General features: G+C 39.0%; 1 protein-coding gene across 2 annotated transcripts; it reads left to right on the top strand.

The window, feature by feature from the left end:
- Positions 1-45: 45 nt before the first annotated feature.
- On the top strand, positions 46-27907 carry LOC124111130 (inner centromere protein A-like). Of its 2 annotated transcripts, none has more exons than XM_046470749.2 (18): positions 46-112; positions 7147-7307; positions 9498-9614; positions 10638-11376; positions 13289-13366; positions 14315-15150; positions 15408-15504; positions 15714-15745; positions 16408-16471; positions 16844-16987; positions 17895-18004; positions 19012-19182; positions 19318-19393; positions 20427-20632; positions 21532-21640; positions 22697-22884; positions 24867-24997; positions 25347-27907. In XM_046470749.2, the coding sequence occupies exons 2-18, from the start codon at positions 7165-7167 to the stop codon at positions 25535-25537; spliced, it is 3432 nt and encodes a 1143-aa protein (XP_046326705.1). In that variant the 5' UTR covers positions 46-112; positions 7147-7164; the 3' UTR covers positions 25538-27907. The 2 variants fall into 2 exon arrangements, with proteins under 2 accessions (XP_046326705.1, XP_046326698.1); XM_046470742.2 differs by lacking the exon at positions 46-112 and adding an exon at positions 119-382.

Genomic DNA, 27907 nt, shown 5'->3' with positions numbered 1-27907 from the left:
AAAATCTAATGAAAAGTACAGCTTTGTGTCATGTTCGTGACGTAGAGCAATATGAACGGATCTGATTGGCTAAACTTCGCGCAGCGAATTTGAAGTTGCTGTGTGTGTTTCGGTAAGTTGAAAGTTTACTTCCCGTTTAATATCATCATTTTAGCAAATATTTGCAATCTGATCAACGTAGTATTTTGCATGAGATCGGAAGGAAGGCATCTGCACATAATCGTCTCTCTTGATCACTCTATCAACAACGTGTAATCGTAAACTAGCCAATATCTTAGGAAGGCCGTGGCGGTGCTGTGTATTTTACTGTGACTCGGCCAGATGATGTAAACATGACATGCTACTATTCTAAAAAGTCAGGAGCGGCGTTGTGATCTTAAAGGTAATGAACTTTTGTGTGTTGTGACGCTATGATAGACTGATTGGCAATGCCGATCAATGGTCTACATAATGCATACCAATTTATTGATATTATTCATCAATAAGTAGAAAGAAGAGTGATAGGCCTATTTATGCACATTTTTCGACAGTCTTCTCTAATGTCTAAATCCGGCAATCAAGTACTTGAATCTATTACACGTGAATCACCTATTCTATGACATAATTACAAAGCTAACAAATCAGTCATAATACCACGTTGACTTCTGTTTGGGTTTTTGAAAGTTAACAAATTCTTGCAGGACAGGATGTTCTAGTAAGGTGGTTCCACAAGTCACTTGTCCAATATAATCAAAACAGGTTGAACTTGAAATGAGAAAATATATGTGCAGAGGTTTCTTACAGCGCTTGAAAATATTTGCTGGGGATTGTCATTGACAGCTAGATTAAAGTGGGTGACACTGCTTGTACGGGACGTTTGGCTTTCACAATATCTTGCATTTGCTATAATTGAAATATTATCTTAACTTCTTTGTCAGTTTTGGTGGTAAACATGAGAATTTAGAACTGCAGTATTCCCCAGTGTGACCTTTTCAGCTTACATGTCAGTTTTCCTTACTGACCTAATGCAGACACATTGTTACTTAGACATGCTTTAGTTAGACAAATCACAATGTTAGTACTCATGGTACAGGCATGAAAAGGGTTTGAATTTTAGTGTCCACCTTAACCCTCTGGATGCCGAGTTTTTTTTCTGACGCACATTTTCCTAAGATCGGAAAAGTGAAGTTTGTGCGAGAATTGCGCTCACGCGGCACTGGATCTACCTCTGGCTATAAAATTACGCAGAGGTGGAGAATATGAAATTTCTTATTTAATAGTGTAAATTTAACTGTAAATATCAAACCGGCTTTTAAAAAAGACACTCCTAAGTGTTGTCTGAGAATTTATTCTGCGTTGAAAAACAGTAAATTTCTCCGCTTTTTATCGTACACCGATAAAAGTACCGTGCGACATTTTTTTTTATTAAGAAGCTTTACGGAAACTGTGAGCGAACAAAATAATGCCTAATATCTGAACGACATAATAACATATCAAATGGAGTTATATGCGTATGTATAACGACATACATTCAATTCCAAAAATAGCATGCCGTAAATGACGAAAACTGATTTTTCTCTATGACGTCAAAAGGTGACAGAGAGGTTACACACGTACAAAGAAAAGGGGGCATAACTCCGCTATGCTTAGCTCTAGTTTGTTGTAACTCAGGTCACTTGGTGAGAATTAACTGTGGGTAAGGACAATATATTTTCGTGGTATTTTGTTCAGGAGGAACCAAACTATTCCGACACAAATATCAATATTGAAACTGTACACGTTTAGTTATAAAATATACCCATCAGAAATGATGAAATCGTACTTCATAAAAAGGAGGTAATAGAGAAATGGATGGCCTTATCTAACCTATAACTTTGTCCTTAGATTCCAACATTCTCCTGATTGTGTAAGTGTAATTTGACTAATGTTGCATCATTATTAATGGAGCACAAGCCTCATCACCAAATGTTATGAAATACCCTAAAAATAACACGATACCTTTTGACGTCATGGCTGGTTTTATGTCTTCGATAACGTCGGAAAAAGACGACACTGGTATTTTGATTAATATATATCTCCCCTAATTTTCGTTCATGGTATGGAAAATCTCGATGTGTGAAACGGAATTTGACGCTTTTTCGACACAACATAAAATGACTGCTCTCACCAAGTAAATATAATGTCTTGAATATGTAAACAATTAGAACGTTTATCGTGTATCTTAACTGGACAAGACACGCACCTGTTTGGCATCAATTTACGTAATGAAATTCCCAAAAGAATATTTCAAAACAACCAGAATTATATTCAATATTGGACATATATTTGTTCATGATTATGCTATTTTTTCTTACACAATAAAAGATGCAAAGAAAGCTCTATTGGTATAGAATTATCAGGGTAATCGTATATGTTTGAACCAACGGGGTACCTGGCATGGGTTTTATTTTTATACATTTTACAATTCCTGGAGAAATAAAGTAAACCGTTTACTATCCTGTGATCACAATATTGAAACAATAATGTAACCATTGATTATATAATGCAAAACGAGAGGAATAATTCGTAAATTGTTTGTGACTAACGCGCACCTGGTGAATCGTTAGATATCACTGTTCCCTGAATCCAACGACATAAAAGACAAATCCAAGACCAAGACATTTCAGAAATGTGTGCATATATTTTACCGAAACATATTATCCATTTTGTTAAAGTAATATATTAAGTTTTAGTTATAAAATAAAATGAAACGGCTGTTCATGGACATTGGTTATATGAACTTATAATATTGACTTATTACACATCCCAAGAAATATGTACATGCTGCAGTTACATTTACACTTCATCTTGTAACACTTGTCCAAAGGAAAGAAATATCGTAGTCGACACTATAAACCTATCACATTGTTATGTAAACAATGTTCAAACAAACAGGAGATTATCAAAGGTTCCTTCATACATGTTGTGGCCTATAATTATGTACGTATGATTTCATTTTGAACATTGACAAATATCCAAAGTGAAATTAATTGTGTGAAAAAATGTATAAAAGACATGCAAAATATACACCATAACTGAAACTGTAAACAGCATGATACAGTGACCGTGTGCACTCTCATTCAAGGACCTTCACCTCAAAGAAATGACCAAATATGTACAACAATGTTGACGTATGACATCACTACCTGTGACCCACTTTTACAAAATGGCGTGTACATTTTCAACAGTACGCGGGATTGTACGAGGGGACTTTCGTTGATTCAGGGATCGTATAAACATAAATGTGACATGTAAGTAATCAGAAACATTCTGACAATCTATGTACTGTTATTTGTTGTCATAATTTTCATAGAAACAAACGGAAATAGTCAGAAATTCCGATAAATGCCGTTGTCGTTGTGCGTGATTTTGCGTCAGTCATGGCGTCAACCAGAACGGTAACTTTGACAACTTCTGTTGAAAATATCTAATCATTGCAATGTATCTATTTGAAATTCCGTACTTCTTCCTACGATTCTCTTCCCATGCATGTTCTGAAAATGTTGAGCCAATATCTTGAACGAATAGACGAATGGATAGCTCAAAATAGGAGAATATGCTACACTGTGTAAAATCTGAATTTTGCTTTGTTTACATTTCAACCATGTGCAGTTTTTCGAGCACAGCGTTCGTTTTCACACCTAAGTTATTTTGCTTGATTTCATCTAGCCACTTTGTATTGGTGACAAAGACCACTGGTCATTTGATTCTAAAATGTATGAGGAATTCAAGGATGTAGGTATTGCAGATAAGTTTGAAATATACGTGATGTTACAGGCTTCTCATAACCGGTGTACCTGAAACGTGATTTTGTAAACACTATCCAATATGGCGGAAAGTTCACTTCGGCGTTCGTGTTTTCGTTTTTCCCAAAACATTCTAAACGATTCTAGGGTTATCGGAGACGTTTTGGAATGATCATTGGTGATTTCATAAAAGACAGATACCCATGATCACTAATATGCTATTTTTGAAATTCATTTCTCCGAGTAAATATCTGAAATTTAGATTTCAAAACATGCTGTAAATAACGCCGTGAGTGGTGATTTAGTAATGTGTAAAAAATGGCGACATTTACGATGTACCTAATTTTCAGAGGTCATGTTCAGTACTTTTGCTTGGCCTAAAATGGCAGTGGATGATATCACAGGACAGGGAATTTCTCACCTTATTCAAAACTGTAAAGTGTTGTTGTGTGGGTGATGTATTTTGAATTTTATTCGACTTCAAAGTGAGGGTTGTAGAGGAGGGACATATATGTCCCTCTGGCATCCAGGGGGTTAAAGGGGCACTGATCTAAAGCAATTCCCAGGGACTGATTGTTACCTTTGTTATTGTTTTTTCCCAGTGAGTACCCGGCTGTATAGCAGAAATTTAGACTAGTTCGTGACCTGTGCTGCGCCATTCGTAAGCGCATTAGTCACTTTTATAGGGAGCAATAAGGGCGTATGGTCACATTGATCAACAAAATGAAATACAGTTTTCGAGATAATATGGAAATGTAGGTATCTTTGTGTAAGTCACTTGCTTGGTAATTTTGCAGTTTTCGTTTACACTATTTTGACTTGCAACACAAAGTACCTATTTCACCTGAGCTTTGCTTTTTTTGTAGTGTGAATATATTTTTACTGTCAAAATGTGTAACATTTTCAAATTTATTAAACGCCTAAGTATTCAGTTATTTTACAAATTGACTGAAAAACATTTCCATCTGTATTATTATGATAACGAATTCCAAACATTTTGATGTTTAATGTCATCACCCAAGAGACTGAAAGTATTATGTTGAAAAGTACATTTCTATGTTGTTTGGCTTCTAATCCTACATAATAATCTGCTGTGATGTTTTTAGGCCCTTTTCATCGTCTTAATCAATTTTAGTCAATCTGGACAGATTTTTCAGTCAAAATGACTGAAATATTTACACATTTTATAAATTGCCTGAGAGAACTGAGAGAATCACATTTTACAAATTGACGGTAATATACACGCTTACGAAGGAAAGGACTTCTATCACGCATTGAAGAATTTCCAAACCAAGACATAGAGGAACAAGAACGAATCGGTTCAATGCTACAGCAAATGAAGGAAAACAAAATGCAGATACCATAATTACAACCTACCAAATTTATGTGTATAATTTTAGGCAGCTTCTTCTTTGGAATGTATCCATGAATATCCACACAAAGAAACAATATCCCACTCGTCTGCAGCTGTACAAAGAAACTTATTCGATGTCACGTGTCTCTATAACAATAAAATATTTTAAAAGATATATATTGTTTCGGGATATTATAACCCGTGTTCGTTTCTCAACTGATCACTTAGATTGTTTCAGGTGTTTCACATAGGTGGCAAGTCTCAAGGGTCAGCTGAGAAAGTCCGACGTGACAACTATTTTCATAACGTCCAGGGTTCCTAAAAAATCCATTGAGTGATAGATAACAATGAGCAATCAATCAATGTATTATCAGTTAACCCTTTGAACAAAGTATGTTGTTTTTACATCGGCACTTCACGCCATGATTTGAGTGTATTCCCTTTGTTTTAGTAAACCTAGACATGTAAACACTCATTTTTGACACATCCATTGTGCAAGATAACAGTGATTTATCAATCAACATATTTTCTGTTAATCCTTTGATGACTAGGAACGATCAGTTGATTTACAAAAAAAAGTAAATCAACTGAACATTCATCTCTTGCTGGGCTGCCACGTGTATATTATATAACACACATTTCACCTCACTTAAAACTTGATTTAGATTGAATAATTACCCCAGACACAATAAATGCCAAATGGGAACCTTTGTCAGGTAATCTAAGTGGTGCTACCACTAATTGTACCTGTAACAAATTCATTAACTGAGCATCAAGTGAATGACGACAAATACACAAGTGTAGGGTTATACCAGAAAACGTGGATGACAACAAGGGAGTAGTAATCGTATTATTGACACAATCCGAAATCCAAAAATGCTTTCACTGCATGGATACTTTTTTTTTTATTAAACTATAACCGTCTGAGGTATATCCAAATGACGACATCCGATGAGCTCCGCCGTTCTTTTTGTCTGTTTGTTTAGGCTGAAGAAATTAATTAACATGCGCCCTTTGTGTAAATCTTTATAGATCACAGTTAACCAATCAGTGTTCCAAAATGCGTTAAGCAAATATTGCCTCCAAGTTTATTTAGCTGTCCTTGCAGACGGTAGCCCAGTTTCTGGTCACGCTCAGTTGTATTGCGTATCATCCGGGTACTCACGGAGAAAAAACAATAACAAAGGCAACAACCAGTCCCGGGAAATTGCTTTAGATCAGTGCCCCTTTAAAGGCCTTAAAAATCACAAAAATAGCTTGAAAAGCCTTGAATTTGTACAAAATGACGTAAACTTGTTAATTAAAGTATTAAAACACACAAAACTAATAGTTATGTACCAAGGATGTTAAAGTGTGATTTATCACAGAGATAGATTTGACACTTTGCCAGACATCTTGAATTCATGACAGACTTCATTTATTTTATTTCTTGATTGTGATCTATCTTGTTTGAAAATTTGTGATGTACATACCACTTTTTTAGGTCTTATGACTAATGTTTAGTATGGCCTTACGACTAATAACAATATACAGTATGCTGGATTTAAACATAATATTGAAATGGCCTTGAATTTTAGTGTTCCACATCTGAATGAACCATGTTAGAAGTTAAGTTGGGCGCTTGATTATTTCACCTGTAGTGAATCAAGAGACATCACACACATGCTCAACATTGAACTTTATCATAAGCCTAATATCGTGCTTCTGACAAAGATCCCTTGACATTCATTCTTTACTTCAAACACTGTATGAATCACATACACAAACTCTACCATGTCTTCTGTAGTGAGTGATACACATATAGTTTTACCAGATAGATCAACGTTAGAAATTGGCACTTGTCCAATAGTCCTTGCCAAACTGCCCAAAAGTTAAGGTATCTTAATTAAGGCCTAGTAGAAATTTGCTATTTTTATGTGTTTTGCTATATGACTAATGTTATCAGGATTAGTGGATGAAAAGACTTAGTTTCTAACGCTGTTAACATTATGAGAAACTGTGAAGTAGCATAGCAGTGTTTTGTTTCAGGCCATTGGAACCGTCAAGATGGCCAGACCACCGCAGGATGTTCCCCATACACTGGGGCTGAGAGTGGCCATGGATATGGCTGAAAATATTCGAAGAACCTTTGAAGAGCAATTCACTTGGTTAGATGAGATACTAGCAGTGTGCAAACAGTCTTTTGCAAGGTACAGCCTATTATTAGTTACTTTAGAAATGATATATTGGATGTGTGGTTCCAATTACATTGCTTTCAGTTAAAACTTAGTATGCTTATGATAGATCATGTTACATAGAGATTATTACACTTGTATGTGTTTCATATTAAAATGCATGTTGTAAGAAGCCCAAACAGAATCAGGTGGTCAGGCTCTTGACTAGATGCATGCCATCGTGTCCCAATTGCATAGATGGATGCTAATGATGTCAATCACTGGAATGACCAGTCCAGACTGCCATCACATAGCTGGGAAATTGCTGAGTACATTATTAAGATAGCTACATGATACATGGCAAAGATCAATGGAGAACAAGGCATTTATTTGATTTCACTATAAACCCTTGTTCTATGATGACATAATTTCTGGAGATTCAAACAACCACTTGCAACTTGCAATAGTCCAATCATATTTAGCACAGGAAAGCAAATGGGAAAGTGGGCTTGATGTTGCAAGGATGGTAACAAGACTTTGAGAAAAGGCTAGTGGATGCTCTCTTGGGAAGATGGGTCCAGACATGATTATGAAAAGACTGTCATCATATAGCTGGAAAATTGCAGAGTGTGGTGTTAAACAAGGAGCTAACAAAACTATCAAGTTTAAGGAAAGAATGGGACATGTAGTTATTTTCTTCGTCTGTAGGTAACACAGGGCAAATATTCTAATCCCTGATCGTGGGTTTCACCTAAGTGGTAAGTGGTGAAGATATGCATCACTTCAGGCTTTGTTTCAACATCAAGCTGAGAGGCTGTGATAAAACTGAAGTATACCTAGTTCAAAGCAGCATAAAGCCCATCTTCCCAAGGCAAGAGTGTCCACTTGCCTATATCAAAGCCTAGTTTCCACCCTTGCCATTTCAAGCCTGCTTTTCTTGGTTCAATCGTGGCAACTACCCTTGTAAGGGGTTGTACCTTGTGAGGAAAACACGATATCCAATCAGATCGCTGTTCTTATTTCAAATGGGGGCGGTCGGGTAGCCTAGTGGTTAAAGCGTTCGCTCGTCACGCCGAAGACCCGGGTTCGATTCCCGACATGGGTACAATGTGTGAAGCCCATTTCTGGTGTCCCCCGCCGTGATATTGCTGGAATATTGCTAAAAGCGGCGTAAAACCATACTCACTCACTCACTCACTCTTATTTCAAATGTCTACCATAGAAGACGACCTGGTCGATCAGATACCAAAAAGATTTGAGATATCATCCCTGACACAAACAAGATGACAATTATCACAGTAAAGCTCCTTATTACTGCCGCATTTTGGTCTTCCAATAAGAGGCGCACAGACTACACAGTACCATTATTAAACACATCATGTTAAAACAGCGCTGCATCTCAGCCACTGCAATACCTGTTCAGTCATTTGAGTTAAAACCCAATGAAGATTGCACTCAAAAAATACTTGGGCGAGTTGATTGAAAATATTTGTCTTCGCTTAATTTTTCGAATAATTTCAGCAGAAATCCCAGATGTTGATTTTGTAAAACATTCTCTGATAAAATCTTGTGGACACACTTGCCCCTGCGAGATACCCGAAGCCCGAACTAACTCATTCATTGACTAACTGACAAGCTTCACCCAGTATGTGCAGAAATCTGTTAACAACATATTTTAGGGAAACAAAAAAAATCTGAGGTAGATGTTTGGTAGTGTGGTCATGGTGGTAAGCAAGGATGAAAATCTTAAAATTACTTTACTAGACTTTCCTTTAGCAAGTTTAGAAACATGAGAAAAGTCAAAGTCAAATGGGGGCAGTCGGGTAGCCTAGTGGTAAAAGCGTTGGCTCATCACGCCGGAGACCTGGATTCGAATCCCAACATGGGTACCATGTGTGAAGCCTATTTCTGGTGTCCCCTGCCATGATATTGCTGGAATAAGGATAATGGCAGGGTAAAACCATACTCACTCACTCACTCACTCACTCACTCACTCACTCACTCACTCACTCAAAACCCAATGCTAGAAGTACATGTGTTGTAATGTGAGAACATGGTTAAAATATGCATACTTTCAATCTAAGGATGTTATAATTTGTGTCCAAATCCAACATATACTATCATGAATAGGTCTAGTGTAAAAACATTTTGAAGACAACAAGAATGATCTATTTCCACAACTTTCATACCAATGCTCACAAAACGATTGTAATTGATATGCTGCAGACCTGAAGTTGAACTTTTGCCTAAAACTCCATCAGCAAAAAGACGAAGAAAACCGCGCAAAGTGATTATTGAAGAAGACGAGGATGAGGAAGAGGAGCATAACACAAGGAGAACGATGTATGTTGGCAAATTGTTGGACAGTGGGAATTGGTTAAGATATTATTGATAATTGGCTTAAAAAGCAGTCAGTGATTGATTGAAGATCAATCATGAACATGATGAATAAGGATATTGGAATGTACATTTTGTTTTTGAACATAATGAGTATCTTTCGTCATGTTTGTCATGTTCATGTGAATAACCAACATTAGCATGATTAGAATTTCAAAAGCTTCTTATGAAATTGAATTTGAAATGTTTGCTTTTTGAACAAAACAAAAACTTCTGTTGGGACAGGGACCATTGAACTAGCATCAGGCCTCGAAATCTTGTCTGTTATCAGACTTTTGAACCTTGTAACTCAGGTTTATAATTCCAGCACATATTTATCAGAAAAAAAACTTATATAATTTAAAATAATCGTTCACAGATTTCTAGAGATGTCACGATTCACCCATTGTACCGATGCATCGGTAGATAATTCTCACGATACAATACAAGATACATTTAAATTTATATCGATACAAACTTTTATCGAAATCGGTATCCATTTGTTTGCGAATCGATTGATTTTGGATCGAAATGTCATATTTTCTGAATTTGACACATACGAAAACTTGTTTGAATAAACAGAATCAACCTTTTCTAAGTATAATTATTTTACAAAATAATCTACTGATAGTGATTAGGACACATAATTGTGAAAGTGATATGTAATTAAAAAGTTTGCTTCTAAATTTACGCATAAAAAGTCTATTGCTGTATCGAGATACGTAGCCCAAAATTGAGACACGTATCGAACTGTGGGGTACCTGTATCGTGACACCCCTACAGATCTCATGATTGGTTTCAGTTATACAGCAAGGAATCAATCGATGAATATCATGAGTATGAAATGGATTAATTGGAACATCATTAATCATGTTAATGTTGGAAGTGATTATATTTGAGAATATGATTTCTTACGGATCTTGTGTGCTATTGCTTATTTTGAAATGTTTATGACATAAAAACTGAATAACAGATTTTGAAATGTTTCAGTAAAGCCCGGGATCAAGAAGACATGGATGACTTTGAAGAAACATCTGCGAAACCGACTCGCAAAGGCCGATCAACCAGAGCAACTAAAGCAAAGAAAGCCACAGCAGAGATCAACACAGGGTCACAGAGGTCAACCAGAAGCACAAGGTCAAGGAAGAAAGATGTCAGTATGGAGGATTCCCCTGTGTACAGCATGGTGGCAGCCATGAAAGAAAGGAATGGAGGACGACTGCTTGGAGACCTACGGCAACTTGACGATTTAGACATTGATAAAACACCTGTTGCACGGCAGGTAGCAATCATCCGTAGTCCATCTCCCAGCACACCGAAGATCCGATCTCCAAGCACTGTCAAAAACACGGTCCGTCGTAAATTCAGTGTGAAGGACAAAGCCAGTGCATATGAGGAAATGTTAGCAAAAAGAACAAGTCAAAGCCCTGCCAGTCCACGATCACCATTAAGCCCTGTGAAGGGAAGCAGCAGGACGCCAGGGTCAACCAGCACTCCTCCCACCCCGAATACTGTTACCCAGACAACTAGAAGTACTGCTTTGAGACTGGAGAGTGACCGTCGGTCAGAGAGCCGTAGGTCATCTAGACAGTCACTCAAGGTGTTGGCATCCAAAGCTCGACTGTCCACCGCCAGGGGCAGGCCAAGTATGGGCGGGGCTACTGTAGTGACCAATGGGGATAAGGTGACTGAGTCGTTACAGAAAGCTGCTGAAACTGAAGTAGTGGAGGTAGGGATATTTTATATAAAGATATTAGTCTCTCAGCTTGGATGTGAACATGTAAAATTCATACCAATGAAACAAATTCAGTCTGTAAAATTAGATAAATTTAGAATCTACAAGCCCAGAAACTTCTCTCTCAGGATCGATACAGCAATGTTGTATTGTATCGTGATACGAGGCCCACAATACAATACATCGAATTACGACCCGTGTCGCGATGCATTTCATTACAAATTATATTGGTGTAAATACATGTGAATACTAACAAACTGTTCAACCACCAGCTTATGCAGATTGTCTAGTATTTCATGTTTGGACAAATATAGCATAACATTCACAGTGCCCTCTACCAATTCTTACCTACAACATCCCATCTTTGATCTATGAAATTTATTAACAAATGTTTCGGGGTTATGATTCACCAGCAAAATCAACTTGGGAAATAAAAATACTGTATCAGGATTTTGAATCGTACAGGACCCCATCGTATCGTTACACCTTTATTTAGGTGGCTGTAATGGAGGGTTATTGACCCCACTGTTTATTTCACTAATGATATGCATTTATATTTTCAAATCCAAGTTGAGAGATCTCAGTGTGAAATTCATTGACATGGCCATTGGTCATCTGAAAAACTAGATGTGCGAGAGGGACAGGTTTTCACCCCAAATCTACCGGTAGTTGTTTTACATACTGCCAGTCTGACATGAGCTGCAGTGCAGACTAGGTACATATGACCAATGGTGTCTACCACTGTACAGTGTTGGTATGTCACAAGTCCATCACTGGTTATTTTTGTGTGAAAAGACCATATCACAACAAGCAAGTAGTCAGTATGTTGGTGTGGTTAGCCCCCTGTCAGCAGACTCTTGAAGCCGGAGTTTGACAACTATGACTGACTTAACCCTAATAAATAACCATAGCCACGATAACCTGGTTGTTTGTAGGGACTTATCGAGACCTGCTCAGAGGTTGAAATTCAGGCTAAATGTTCAGCAAACGTCATTCAAATTTCCCCATATGGAATTAAGTTTCCCAAATTATACTAATATAAAACAAATAGCTTGATTTTATAGCTTTTGTGGAAATAACCTGTATTTCACAGGATGAGCAAATAGGAAGAGGTGTTAATATGGTTAATGCTCAGTTATATATTATTGCGTTGAATGCAGTCTCAAAATACAATGTTCAAATAGGCCTACCTCTGAATGTTAGAAAATAAGATCTTTAAAAAATCCCAATTTTGAACAATATAACATTTTTTTCCCATTTTGTTGGTAGGGGAACTTTGTTTATAATCCTGTATAAATCCCTTGTTTAGTTTTCTACACTACGTACAATGATACGTGCCCAGCAGTCAATGGTTTGCCCGTGACATGATGACACGTTGCTGGATAACAGTGAACACTGCAAACCAGGTAGCTTCACTGAGAAACTAGCCAGGGATTTATCTAAGTTTTCTCAGGCCGATATTATGCCCTCAGTCTGCAGAAAATATTGGGAGAAATATACAAATAGTGCAAATTGGAAAATAAGGTTACCAGTTCAGTTATTCAAAAGTTTTTAAGCTTGACTTTGTCAATATTGCATTGAATGTAGTGTTTGCCAGGTTAGCATGGTTAGAATATGCCTCAACATTGCAACATGTAAGAATATAAGAACTTTACAAAAATGCCCAAATATGGACATGTTGGACAAAACAAATAATTTTTCCCTGTTTACCTATCATGGGCACTTAGGTTAGAATCCTGGTAGTATTGGATATGTTTGGACAAATTTGACAGAACTGAAAAGTAATAGGTTAAATTGTTACAAGCATTGATAATTCATTTATATGTGTGTCGACTCCAAGCAGTTACAATATGCTGTTCATGAACATATGCAATGTTGCGTTGAAGACAGCTCTGTATTCTCCCAGATGGAAATGGCTGATGCAGATGAACAACCTAAGAAGAGTGCTAGAACAAGACTACGACTGAAGAAAAAGACAGACAATGTAAGAAAATTGTTGCTATGAAATATCTTTAGATGATAAGTGAAGATACATTTTAGTAGTCTTTAATTGAAATCAACTATCAGCATGTTAGGTGTATCACGTTGTCAGTCAGGGTGACCTTGAAAATGTAGATTTTCATTTCCAGTTGAAGCTAATAGTAATTAAGCTGTACATGGTTACCTCCCTTGAACATACATGCATTGTTCTTGTTGCCAATTTCAAGAGATTTCTTCTGCTTTGATTTTTTTTTGTGATCGCATTTCGCATTAAGTTGGCGAGTGTTCTGAGTTTAACCAGTGTTTCTATATTACTGAAGCATTTGAGATTCTAATGACAGGATTTTTATAACATGATTGAAGATGACCCAATTTTTATGTGAGATGCAGTGTGTGCAGAAAGTCTTGTAGTCTCCTACATGTACTAGTCCCAACCTGTCATTTGACATCATTGTCAGTAGATCTTTATTGTGTTAATGTATCGCAAACATACTAGAAAGGTTACTATATTAAGGATTCGGACAAGCAGCTAAGTCACAGACTGTAGAGGGGCGGTCAGGTAGCCTAGTGGTTAAAGCGTTCTCTCGTCACGCTGAAGACCCTGGTTCGATTCCTGACATGGGAGCAATGTGTGAAGCCCATTTGTGGTGTCCCCCGCCATGATATTGCTGGAATATTGCTAAAAACGGCATAAAACCTCTCACTCACAGACTGTAAGATGGTAGTTTTTGTTTCAAAACGGAATATCAGGTAAATACATACCATTGCCGTAAACAATACATGACCTGTTTTAACCTGTCACATTTGTATGGTATATTATGCGATATATTTGATGATTTGATTTTAATCGATGATTCTCTGCTCTGCCGCCTTATATTATATACAGACTGCTGTCTAACAGGAGATACTGACATCTGTTGATATGTATTTTGTAATATTACTTGTAAACTAGGACTCAAGTGACGCAGGTAAAGAAGTAGAAGCTGTCGCAGTCCTACCGTCCTCTTCCTCATCATCCTCGGTGGACTCCGATAATGAAAATCGACCTGTCAAGAAGACTTGTCGTGAAACTGATAGAGTCGTGGATACAGAGCCGCGACTTTCGTATGACAAACTGTACAAAGAGGACAAGGAACATCCAGATTTCACTTCCGACTCTGACAATGGTGGTAGCAAGAAGAGAACAAAAGCAAGAAAGACTAAGAAGTCTCAGGTAGAAAGCTCGGAGAAGGAAACAACTACTGCCTGTAAGGAATCAGAATCGGAAGTTGATGCTCCTGTGAGGCAGAGCACGCGGACTAAAACACGTAAGAATGCTGAAGCTAAGAAGGAACAGTTGCGCCCCGCGTGCAGCGAGTCTGAGTCGGAGTGTGACAGGCCTGTGAGACAGAGCACCAGAACAAAAACAAGAAAACCAAAGGCGACAGTAGTAGCATCTGAAAGTGAGTTTTCTGGGTCTGTGTCATCTGACAAGGAGCATGTTGAGTCTGAGATATCCCAGTCTGAGGAGAAGAAGGAAGATGTGATGGAGGTCAGTGAGGAAGTCCACATGACGGAGGAGGACCATGGTGACCACGACCGGGACTCGGGCATCATGAGTGCTCAGTCTAGCGAGATCAATATCAATATATCCGCCAAACCCATGGAGGCTGAGATAATTGAGGAGGAAGAGGAGGAGAAGCAGCCCACACGGTCGACCCGCACGAAGACACGGAAAGTACAGAAGAGTGAGAGTAGTGATTGTGAAGAAGTGTTTGTTGCCCCTGAGTCTCCTGCTCCTAAAACACGGTAAGTACATGGGTACAATGTGTTCATTTCTGGTGTACCCCCATCGTGATATGCTGGAACTTTGCTGAAAGTGGCGTAAAACCAAAACTCACTCATTCATTCCCTCACAAGAAACAGTTGGAATGTTCTTTGTCCAACTCTAATGTGTGTCTAACTTGCCTCAATTTTGTTAGTAATACAAGTATATGCACATGAGCAATTCACACAATTGCTGCTAAGCTGTTTTATGATATTTTGTTTTGATTGTTCATTTCTAGAACTAAAACACGGAAGCGTCAGGCTGAGGAAGAAGAAAATCGGGTTGCTCCCAAACCGAAGAGATCCTGCACCAACTCCGTCTCTTCACCTGATCAGGTGGGCATAGACAGTGTGGCCACTGTGTTGTTATCTGTGGTAACATGCTTAGACTGAAGTAAGCTGGAATCTAGATAGCATGTTGGCTAAAGACAGAAACTCATTTGGATTCATTGGGCTACTGACTTCCTGTATTATGTTTATGAGTGTATGCTTAAATAATCAATGAAATATCTAAATTAAATATGATCATCTTATCCATTTTGCAGCCTAGTAGACATGCTGCTACAGATTCAGACAGGTGAGTTGCTTGTCTTGTATGTTCATAGGATTTCTCCTTCAGAGACAAATATCTTTAGATTTTCATTTATTTTCCCTGTTTCCTCTAATATTACTTGCACATTATAGGTTGTTCAAATGTTTACGTGGTGTGTGACTCCGATACATGGAAAGATCATATGCAGTTCTGATTATCTCAGGGGTGGTGGGGTAGCCTAGTGGTTAAAGTGTTTGCTCGTCACGCAGAAGACCCAGGTTCGATTCCCTACATGGGTACAATGTGTGAAGCCCATTTCTGGTGATATTGCTGAAAGTGGTGTAAAACCGTACTCACTCACTCTCTGATTGTCTCAACCATAACCGATATAGTCAGTTGCTATCTGTGTACATTGTGCATATTTATACACTGGTCCTCTATAACTGTTGCTTGTTAAAGAGAGGAAATAATGGATTAGGTGGCTATACTCAGTGATTGCATGTCATCACACTCCGACGGCGTGGATCACTGCTCACAATATCAATCACTGGATTGCCTAGACCAGTCTTGATTATTTACCAGCAACAGTCATATTGCTGAAATGTTACTAAGTGTGGCATTCAAACACAAACAAGCAAACAATAATAAGTAAAGTTTTTGACTGTTAATGTCTGTGTACTGAACATGCTGTTGTGTTCTGTCTCCAGTGTGGCCAGTAGTGAGGAGGACATCACAGACCGCTCTCCATCACCGACATGCCCGCCAGACAAGGTGAGACTGACAGCCAGCATTATAGTTAGTACCTTCACTGGGTACAGCACACATTATATGCTACATTTTCTTCAAGTTTGGTTTGTTTGGACATAACTTATGGGCATAAGTTGACTAACCTCTCAGATTTAGTAGTTTAGTACAAAGCTTCAATGGAATGTTATTCATCTTGTTCAGTGTTATCAATTCTGTCCTATAGACACAGCAATGCCTAATGAAAGGTATTCTACGATTTGGATGTTGAAAGAGGCTTTTTTTAAATTTATTTTTCAAATTATATATATTAGATACATTTCAGTATGTTTCCATTATTCCACCATCTGTGCCCTGGTTCTGTGTCATACGTTCAAGCTTTGTCAACCATGGTTTCAGGTGATCCGTCCCCATACTTCGTCTTTCCTGAACAGTTTACGTAAGCCCTCATCTGTGGCCATCGGCACTCCTTCAAATCTCATCACCGGCATGACCTCCTTCATCAAGAAAACACAGATTACTCCTAACAAAGCCTCACAACTGGTAAGCATCAGATCAAACTGGTAGTGACAAGTTAGGGTTACTATATATTTTAAAATCATTTTATCACTTTGAACGCTTGTAAGGTTTCTGTTACTACATACCACATAAGATCTGGTGGGATCTCATTCACATGGAACTGGGTGTAGCATGCTTGTGCTGAATCTATGTTCTGTGTTGCTGGTGGGTTTCCAACACTGCTGTATGTTGCTGGTGGGTTTCCAACACTGCTGTATGTTGCTGGTGGGTTTCCAACATGGCTGTATGTTGCTGGTGGGTTTCCAACACTGCTGTATGTTGCTGGTGGGTTTCCAACACGGCTGTATGTTGCTGGTGGGTTTCCAACACGGCTGTATGTTGCTGGTGGGTTTCCAACATGGCTGTATGTTGCTGGTGGGTTTCCAACACGGCTGTATGTTGCTGGTGGGTTTCCAACACTGCTGTATGTTGCTGGTGGGTTTCCAACACTGCTGTATGTTGCTGGTGGGTTTCCAACATGGCTGTATGTTGCTGGTGGGTTTCCAACATGGCTGTATGTTGCTGGTGGGTTTCCAACATGGCTGTATGTTGCTGGTGGGTTTCCAACATGGCTGTATGTTGCTGGTGGGTTTCCAACATGGCTGTATGTTGCTGGTGGGTTTCCAACACGGCTGTATGTTGCTGGTGGGTTTCCAACATGGCTGTATGTTGCTGGTGGGTTTCCAACACGGCTGTATGTTGCTGGTGGGTTTCCAACACGGCTGTATGTTGCTGGTGGGTTTCCAACATGGCTGTATGTTGCTGGTGGGTTTCCAACATGGCTGTATTTTGCTGGTGGGTTTCCAACACGGCTGTATGTTGCTGGTGGGTTTCCAACATGGCTGTATGTTGCTGGTGGGTTTCCAACACTGTATGTTTGTTTGTGTGTCAGGCTTTACAGGAGATGAGGAAAAAGGAGCTTGAGGAGAAGCAGAAGAAGGATCGAGAGCGGATACAGAAGCGAGAGGAGAACCTCAAGATCAGGATCGAGGAGCAAAGGAGGTGAGCTGTCTACTTGCTTCAGTGCATATCACAGGCAGACATTTCTTTGTTTCAAGGACAAATGGTGAATGGTTGGGTATTGACTTACCAGTGTGGCATTGTAGCCATGGAGAAAGGATTGATGGTCACTCTATCGACCTCTGGTTTGTCTGTCTCCTGCCATTAAGGCATGGAATTTGAAAAAAATAATAATAACAATCTATTCCTGAAAAATGGTGGATAGAATTAATTTGTTTACAACAATAATGAAATCCTTCATTGGGCATGCTGTATGTTCCAAAAGTACTGCGTTACTACTGTTATGGCTGAAGCAAAATTGTTTGGCTGCTCCTGTCAGAGAATGATTTTTGTATGTCTTGATGTACTGACTGAAAATAACATTCTCCCTTAAACAAACCCACAGGCCCTTATAGAATATTAAATGGTTGGTCCCTAACATGATGTGAGTATGTCGCGTGTGTGTGTGTATGTATGTCATGCATGTGTGTGTCATGCATCTGTGTGTATGTCATGCATGTGTGTGTATGTCATGCATGTGTTGTATGTCAAGCCTGTGTGTTTGTCATGAGTGTTTGTATGTCATGCATGTGTGTATTTCTGTGTGTGTGTAAGTCATACATGTGTTGTGTGTGTGTACATCGTGTGTGTTATATATGTGTGTATGTCATGCATGTGTGTATGTCGTGCATGTGTGTATGTCGTGTATGTATGTCATGTGTGTATGTCGTGTGTTGGGTGTTGTATGAGTACATCATGTATGAGTATGTCTTGTGTGTCATATGTTTGTCAAGTGTGTGTACATCATGGATGTTTGTATGTCATGTATGTGTGTATGTCATGTGTGTTATTTGTGTATGTCTTGTGTGTTATTTGTGTATGTCATGTGTGTATGTCGTGTGTGTGTCATGTACGTCGTGTGTGTGTACATCTTGTGTGTGTGTGTGTGTGTGTGTGTGTGTGTCATGTCACAGGTGTGTGTTGACATGTGTTACGTTGACGTGTTGCAGGAAGCGTGAGGAGCGTATGAGGAAGGTGCTGGAGTACCGGGAGCAGCGCGAGAAGCAAGAGCGGCAGATCAAGGACACGCTGGCCAAGAAGATGGAGGAGAAGATGCAGGTGTCAGATAAGCTGAAGGAGGAGAAACTAAAGGAGGAGAAGGAGCTGAAGGCAAAGATCAGGTGTGTGGCCGAAGCATGGCTCATTGACACTTGCACTGCAGTTAGATGTTTTATATCACAATGATGATATTGATGATAGATGATAGATGATGTTATTTATCCCGCATCCTATACGTATGTTTTGTTTCAATGAAGGCTGAAGAAGCAGCTTGAAGCCGAGGAGAGGCGGAAACAGGACGAGGAGGAGAAACTGCGCAAGAAGCAGGAACTGGTGAGAGAGAGACAACCCTCTTGTTTTAGAAGTTGTTCTGTGTCTTTATTGCAGCCTTCTCATTGTTTATTATGTCTTTCAAATAATTGAACACTTGTTTTTGTTTCCTCAACTTAATCAACTTATTTTTTAATTGCTTTATGGTTTCTGTCGACTCATGATAAAATGTTTGTGCGTGTGTGGAGGGGACAATCTGAAAAGCCCTATTAGGTTTACTGTTAATCTTGAAAGTTTTGCGAGCAAATAGTTCTGCGAAAACTGCAAGTGACACTCTTGCAATAGTTTCGCCAGACAGTTATATTTGTAGATCAACAAAACATGTAAGGAGGCATATTTCTTCTATTTGGTTCCACACATTCTCAACCAACCAATTGCATGATTAAATCAGTATCCCCTTACATCCTGTTTCCCTAATTACACTTTGTCACTGTGTCAGTAGTCTGATCAGGAAAGTTCACTGCTCCGCCACCCGTCAATTACCTTACATAATACTGAATAGTCCAGACTTACGCCAGCCGGTCTATACTGTTAGCTAAACACGCTACACCAACCTTCCTTGTCAACTACAGCACATGCATCTTAACACTGACTGACACTGAGTTACCCTTGGTGCTTCCTAGTTATGACAAATAACGGGGAGGTCGGGTAGCCTAGTGGTTAAAGCGTTCTCTCGTCACGCAGAAGACCCGGGTTCGATTCCCGACATGGGTACAATGTGTGAAGCCCATTTCTGGTGTCCCCCGCCGTGATATTGCTGGAATATTGCTAAAAGCAGCGTAAAACCTCACTCACTCACTCACTATGACAAATAACACGTGCAGAAGTAGCTTTGATCTTTCGTAATCTCATCAACAGGTTGCCGCAAACATTCCAGCTGCAGTTGAGTCTAGTGTTGGACGCTCGCAACAATTTCATGGCACAAAACTTTCCAGATTTACAGTATTTGGACCTTAAACCCCATTTCACGACCCACCTAAAAACGCAAATGTCACTCTTGTTTCACTTACAATGACAATGTCCATGTTGTTTTAAGGAGGAAGAAAATAGGAGGTACCAAGAGTTGATGCAGAGGAAGAAGGAGTATGAGGAGCAAGAGCGTCAAAAGAAGATAGCTGAAGAGAGGAAGAGGCACGAAGAGAGACTGGCGGAGGTGGAGCGAGAGAGGGAGCAGGAGCAACTACGGATCCGGCACATGGAGGAGGAGCGAGAGAAAGAACGAGTGAAAGCCAGGGAGGAGAGGTAAAATACTGCCAACATCTGATGTCTAAAAACCAAACTCTTACAAATGCAAAGAATTTTAATCATGTCCACAAGACTACTCAATGCATGGCTAAATACAAGCCAAGTATTGCAACAATAGATGAAGTAGACCATGTGGGTTAGACTTGGTTGTAAGAAGCAATTTAGTGGATTGGGTGGTCAGGCTCGGTGACTTGGTTGATTGGGTGTCATCGGACCCTGATGGCTTGGATCACAATATCAAACCTTGGATTGTCTGGTTCAGACTTGTAAGCTGCTGTCTTGTGACTGAAATATTGCTGGGTTAATCTGTGAATGATTTAATATTGATTTTACATTCAGACAGTTTACCACATTTGAGCAGAACTTTAAAGAAAAATATCAAGTCATGTCAGCTTCTTTTGAAAATATTAGTGGATAGTAGACCTCCTATACTGCTGATCAGGTCACTGTAATTTTGTTAAGATTGTTGTTCAATTATTGACTAAATTGTGCAATTTTAATAGCCATATGTTTTTCTTAAACTGTTATATGTGTCCTAGAATAGATAGCACCGACCAGAAGCATCTCATTGCATTATGCACACTTAACTGAATTTACAGGAATGTCTGGAATGTTCAGTCATGTCCCCAGATTCCAGGTTAGAATTGGTCCCCAGCAACCTATGCTAGTTGTAAGAGACAACTAAATGGGTTGGGTAGTCAGACTCGGTGACTTTGTTGATAATGTGTCATCATGCCCTCCTTTTCATAATATCAATCACTGGATTGTCTGGTCCAGACTTGATTATTTACAGGCTGCAGTCATATCGCTGGACTATTGCTGATTGTGGTGTTAAACATCAAACAACAGTGATTTTGTAATATGTTTGTCATAACATGAAGGTTGTTTGATTGAAGGGAGAAGGCTGCAGCACGTGAGAAAGCTGAGAGAGAGAAACATGAGGTGGACAAGAAAAAGGAGAAAGAACTAGCCTTGAAGAGAGAATTAGACAAACTGAGAGAGCTGGTGGGTTTATTTGTTAACTGATAACATGGGACTTGACGAAGGAAATAACCAATGAGTAGGTGTTGTTTATCGTACAATAACACACTGCAGGGAGAATAAACCATGAGGGGCGCAGCTTCGAGTGGTTTAATCTCCTGCAGTGTTTTATTGTTCAATAAACAACGACCACAAGTTGTTTATTTCTTATATGAGATATCAATATTATGTACGCTTTATGTAAGCTTTGAAAATAGTTATCATAATTCTAAACTCCCTATTTAGAATCCGACCTAGGAAATGTTGGACAAGTCCATTTTATGAACAGGTTAAGTTTGGTATTTCCTGCATATTCTCACAATCCTCACGTTGATTATCTGTACCCTTTCTCCCAATACCGATTGTCATATCTCTCGATTTTGGGGAGAGATTCATACAGTTTGCACATTGGTTTTTCGATTCATACCTCAATGAACCGAAAAGATTACACAGTCAATCCTTAAATGAGGCCAGGTTATTGCAAAATTTTGTAAATTTTACTTTTGGGAAAACCGATACAGAGTGAAACATGGATAGCCATGTAACCAGGGATTGAGATATACTTGTTCAGAGGCTGACATTCAGTCTGCAAATGTCCCAGATGAGAATCAAATATCTCCCATTTCATGTTAATATTGTTTTAAGTAATGTGATGGTTTGGTCAAAGGGACATATATTTACCAATAAAGAGGAAACAGGAAGAACATTGGATTTAATTTTACAATACAATGTTAAGATGACTCTTAAGAAAGCAGTTTGGAACACTTCCCAAGTTTGAACAAAATAACAATATTTGCCCCATTTGCCTGCCAAGGGCACGTAGCTTAGAATTCTGGGAAAATCCCTGGTATCATATTTTCAGGTGGGAGTATGTCCAAAAACATGAGAGAATTAGTTTTTGTGTCTGACATCAAACTTTTTTAACTGTAAGAGATTCCCAAACCTTGTCATTTCGGTGTGAGCGAGAAAGGATTTCAAGTTAATGTTAACTGCTGAAAAGTACAAGACAAGTTATAGCTTGGAACATGGTCATGTTTGCAGGAGAAGCAGCGTCTTCAGAAGGAGGCAGAACTCCGGGAACATGAACAACGGAAGGAGGAACAGATGCGCCAGATGATCAAGCAACACAACCAGAACCTGGTTTCTCTGCAACAAAACATACAGGGTCTACAGAAGCCCAACCTCAACTCCACTGTCACACTCAATAAATCAGCAGATAGTTTCACATCGTAAGTTTAGACTCTACTGTGGTGTGTTTCCATGTTCTTGCCACTGCATTGAGTTTCACATCGTAAATCCTTACTCTACTAGGTGGTGTTTTAATGTTCTTGCCTCTGTGGAGAGTTTCACATTGTAAATCCTTACTCTACTAGGTGGTGTTTTTAATGTTCTTGCCTCTGTGGAGAGTTTCACATCGTAAATCCTTACTCTACTAGGTGGTGTTTTAATGTTCTTGCCTCTGTGGAGAGTTTCACATCGTAAATCCTTACTCTACTAGGTGGTGTTTTAATGTTCTTGCCTCTGTGGAGAGTTTCACATCATAAGTCTTGACTGAAAGAAAACTGGACTGGTGGGTTATTTGTGTTTGTTTTGAATTATATTGAACTGCAAAAGAAACATCAGCCCAAGTAACATTGCATGAAAAGTTGTCATTTGAATATCTGGATAATTTTTGTCAAAGTTTCTAAAATTTAACATTACCTTGTTCGAAAAAATGAAATTTGATGATAAAAAAACAAAGCAGATGACAAAAAAATCCACCCAGATCGGATAACATTCATTCATTATTGAAATGCTACCACATGCCAAGATTGACAAGAAATCAGCGAAAACCAAGCCCTTGGACAATTGTTAGCTGGACAAACCGCCAGGCAAGTAGCCGAGGCATTTCAAGTCCACGTAAGGACCATATACAGGCTCAAGCAAAGTACAGACCACCAACACTACAGATGACCGACCACTTAGTGGAAGACCCAGGGTCACCACCCGATTGTGCGACAGCATCTTCAAGACCGCTTTGTAACTGCTGTGGAAACTGCTCGACAGACCATGGGGACACACCACCGACACATTAATGTGGACAATGTGTGTCGACGATTGACAAACAGACACCTCCACTGTCTTCAGCGGGCAACACAGCACCAGCAGTGGAGAAGAGTCCTCTTCTCAGACGAGAGCCGTTACTGTATATCAACAGCAGATGGCAGAGAGAGCGAGTCCGGCGACGCCGTGGGGAACGTTATTCGGATGCTTGTGTTGTTGAGAGAGACTCGTGGGGTTGTCCGAGCATCAAGGTGCGGGGTGGAATTGGTCTTGCACAGAGGGTCGGCCTTGTGGTCTTCCAGAACATCAGTCCAGAGAGAGGCAATGGTGTCACAGCAGCTCGGTACATTGATAAAGTCTTGAGACCACACGCCATACCTCATTTGGCAACCAGGAGTTTCGCTTGTGAGAGCAACAAGAGACTTCCTCCTGCAGAATGGCATCAGAACCATGCAGTGGCCTGCCCTCAGTCCCGAATTAAATCCCATTGAGCACCTGTGGGACGAGATTCAAAGACGGCTGAATGACGTCCGACCAAGGCTCAAGTGTGGACTCAAGTGCCTACGACCTTCATCAGCCGCCTCATCCATACCATGTATTGACGTTGCACGGCAGTTATCAGTGCACATTGCAGACACACGAGATACTGACTTGTGATGCCATTTTCTCAGAGACTAGTGTTGTGTTTCACTTTAAGAACATTTGACACTTTAACTTCAACCTTGATAATCAGTTTGCCAAGTTTCATCTTTTTAGTATGTCTCAAAGTATGTTTACAGTGTTTGGACAAATAAGGTTTCTCATATATCTGTCCATGGTGATGTTTCTTTTGTGGTTCAGTATATTTTTGAAAATAACTTGAATTTCCACACTTTACTTAGTTTTGAAAAACGTGCAATGGTTGGGCATATCAGGCATACTATGTTAACAAAATTTCTTTGTAGCCCTGACAAAAAATTTGAGACATTGATGTGAAGGTTGAAGGTCATCCTCAAGGTCGTAGTCTCAAGACCTCTCTGTTTAAACAAAGCTCTAGTTACAAATATTAGTACAATGAACTCACAAACTTTGCTCACTTTGTGTTTAATACAAGCTGAGATGCTGTCTATTGTCTTCATATAGATGTGGCAAGTGATGTAGCCAGCAACTTTACTTGTGTTTGTTACAGGTATGAAATCACCCCCGCCAAGAAGAAGAAAAACAGCAGTTCGGAGAACTACAACATAGAAGACCTCAACTCAGAGGATTCCACGGACGATGAGGACCAGCCGAAAAAGAGATTACCTCTGTGGGCGCAAGGTAGGAACTCAACATACACCAAACTTTGGAGCTTCAGATTCTTACACAGATTGTCATAATGACAAAATTGTAGACTCAAGTCTGAAATATAACTGTATCAGGATTAATTACTTTTCAGTCAAAAGCTATTTTTAATATAAATGGATTTATTTCAAACTATCTTTTTCTTATTGTTTTAACTTCCAATCACTGAACTGAAATTGTAAAGACTTTACAATTAAAACGTTTTGCTGATATTTTATTCATATAAAGAATTGCCATTTTGAATAAGGTCATGTGCAGTGGGTTTGTTTGTTTGTTTGTTTAGAAATGATGGCACACTCATGACAATGATTTTCTTATTTTACAGATCGAAATCTGAAAGCAGCTCTGATAAATCAACACTATCACCCCCCAAACACTGAGGGAATCTTTGGTGCCATTGACCCACCCGATCTCAATGTCCTGTTCAAGAAAGTCAAGCCGAGGTTCAACAAGCGTACAAGTTCAGCCATCTGGGACTCACCATTGTACAAACCTCATGGAGCACCAGTTTCATGATCACATATCATTCAGTTGTCAAGATCCGGGTCTCTTTTAGCCTTGTCCCTTCTGGCTGACTCTGTGTTCACTCAGTCCAATGCATGTACCGGTACCGGTACCTTCACCTTCACCTTCACCATCACAGACAGGTGTTTCTTTTCATAACTTGGTTCATGGATCTCCAAACTTAAAAAGACAGGGATGTGTGGGAGGGGGAAAAAGGATTCAAGTTTAAAGCTGTTTTACTAAGGCCAAGCCTGATAATCACACTATTTAATGAAATCACTAATGTTTTCTAGCCTAGGGGGTAAGGAATACATGCCTGCAATAGTTAGCTGAAATAGTATAGCTCCACCATTCTCAAATCAGTGCATATGGGACATTGTTCTCACAGGAACAGTATGAATTTAACATTCCTGTACGACTTCACCAAAATGCCAAAAGCAAAATGGAGGTTTTTGGTATTTTATATTTTTCTCTCATTCGACCGAGCCTATATTCTTAAAAAGAAGTCTGTTATTTTTATTTCAACCAGCAACCAATGGTTTGGAGAAAAACAACCGTAAACCTACTGATAAAACACATTGGCCTAATAATGTTAGAGTGTAACTACGAGTGTCAGGGCCTGCATCCCTGTCTGGTAGATGTGAGGGTACAGGACTCTAGTGGGTGACACTCCAGGTACAACCAAGCATGGGACGTGAGCCACAGACCAGAAGAAACAGCTGCGTATTTGTGACAATACAACCTTTTTCTTAACAACTATATGTGTAGTTAATCTCCAGTTGATAGTCTGTACATTTGTAAAGATGTATTAAATTATGCATCGGAATATTATTTTATTGAGAAACAGGATCATTTATACTCATTTACTGTGTAGTTTGTCTATCTTCGTTTTATGACTTTTGCAACTACTTATGTTTCTTTTCTCAATTCTTGAATCCATTTCTTGAATCCTCTTCCTCCAGGATTTCCTCTTGCTATATCTTATTGGTTGAAAAATAACATTGCAATGGAGTATGTGTCTCAATAGTGACTTCATAATATGATGCAGAGTTTCTGTGAATTATTCTATTTTCAATCTATTTACATATATGAATTAGGGTTTGAAAAATGCTGTGGTCCAGATAATCGACATTTGATATTAATGAAAATCAGAATCATTCATCAGGATAGTAGTATATATTAAAAGTCGTTCTCATTGTGTTATCTTTGACAGATTGAAAAGTACAAGAGAATTGAGGAATAATTGTGACCCTGGTTCAAATGTCCTGATGTGAGTGAGCTGGGTTTAACGCTGCTTTGAACAGTATTCCAGTCTTATCATGTATGTCAGCCTGATGTGGGAGGAAAGCCTGAAGTGATGCAGGTCTCCCGATGTTTACCACTTCGGTGAAACCCACGAGCACGGGTATGGTGCTGACAAACCTAGAAACAATCGGGACGCGTGATGCAAGTCTGATGTAATCTTGATACGTCACTCAGTTAGTTAAATGCTGAAGCTGAAAAGATACACCAGCATGACAATAGTTTAATAACATCACATCCTCTCAAATATTTGCTCATACAAAGAGTTAGTTTTAAGTATTTTGTATCATATTGTGGAGCAATGTATTTTGATGCACCATTGAATCTTTCACCACTCTCGTATTTCTTGCAAAGCTGATCACCCTGTGTATATTGCTATCCCACGATGTTGTAGATATGTAAATATGTAAATAGCTCATCCATCTCATGCAGGCATCACACATTGCACACAATACACACAGGCCATTCATTCATTCTTCTCTTCATTTATCAGACTGTCATTTTTAAGAAAGCTCAATTTCTTGTTGGTTGCTCTGTGCCATAACTCTATTAAATTTTATCAGTCACAACAAATTTAGTAAATCTCATTCATATTTTTATTGTTTGTTTTACACGATGTATTAATATTGTTTTTTTGATGGGTCCATAGAGTGCAAACATAAAATGAAGGCATATTCTGTCTTCTCCAAGCTTAACATAGGTATATATAACATTATCTGACCTTTCGGTAGCAATGTATTGGAATTAATGTCATATCCATTGGCTGTATTTATTATAAGGACAAATGTCTACTGATTTATATAACTGTGAAGTGTGTATGACTAATATCTAGCTGTGTAGGTATAGATAATGAGAATGTACTACAGTACATCTACTTTGTCATGATGTATCTGATACACCCTGATACATCTATGATGCATCCCTGAGACTGTGACTAACTTCAGATACTGTGGGCGTCTGTACACAGTGAACTATCCTTTCATGTTGTGACAGCTGTCCGTTACTTTGTACAAACGCTTTTACACAGTGTAACTTGGTATCTGCATTTTCAGATGAATGGGAATAAATTCTGAAATGTGA

The sequence above is a fragment of the Haliotis rufescens genome, unplaced genomic scaffold (genome assembly GCF_023055435.1).
Source record: "Haliotis rufescens isolate VD_foot unplaced genomic scaffold, xgHalRufe1.0.p SCAF_5, whole genome shotgun sequence".
In the NCBI taxonomy this organism is placed as follows: Eukaryota; Metazoa; Mollusca; class Gastropoda; order Lepetellida; family Haliotidae; genus Haliotis; species Haliotis rufescens.
Note: the sequence above shows the minus strand (reverse complement) of the source record. Positions and strands in the feature narration are given on the sequence as shown.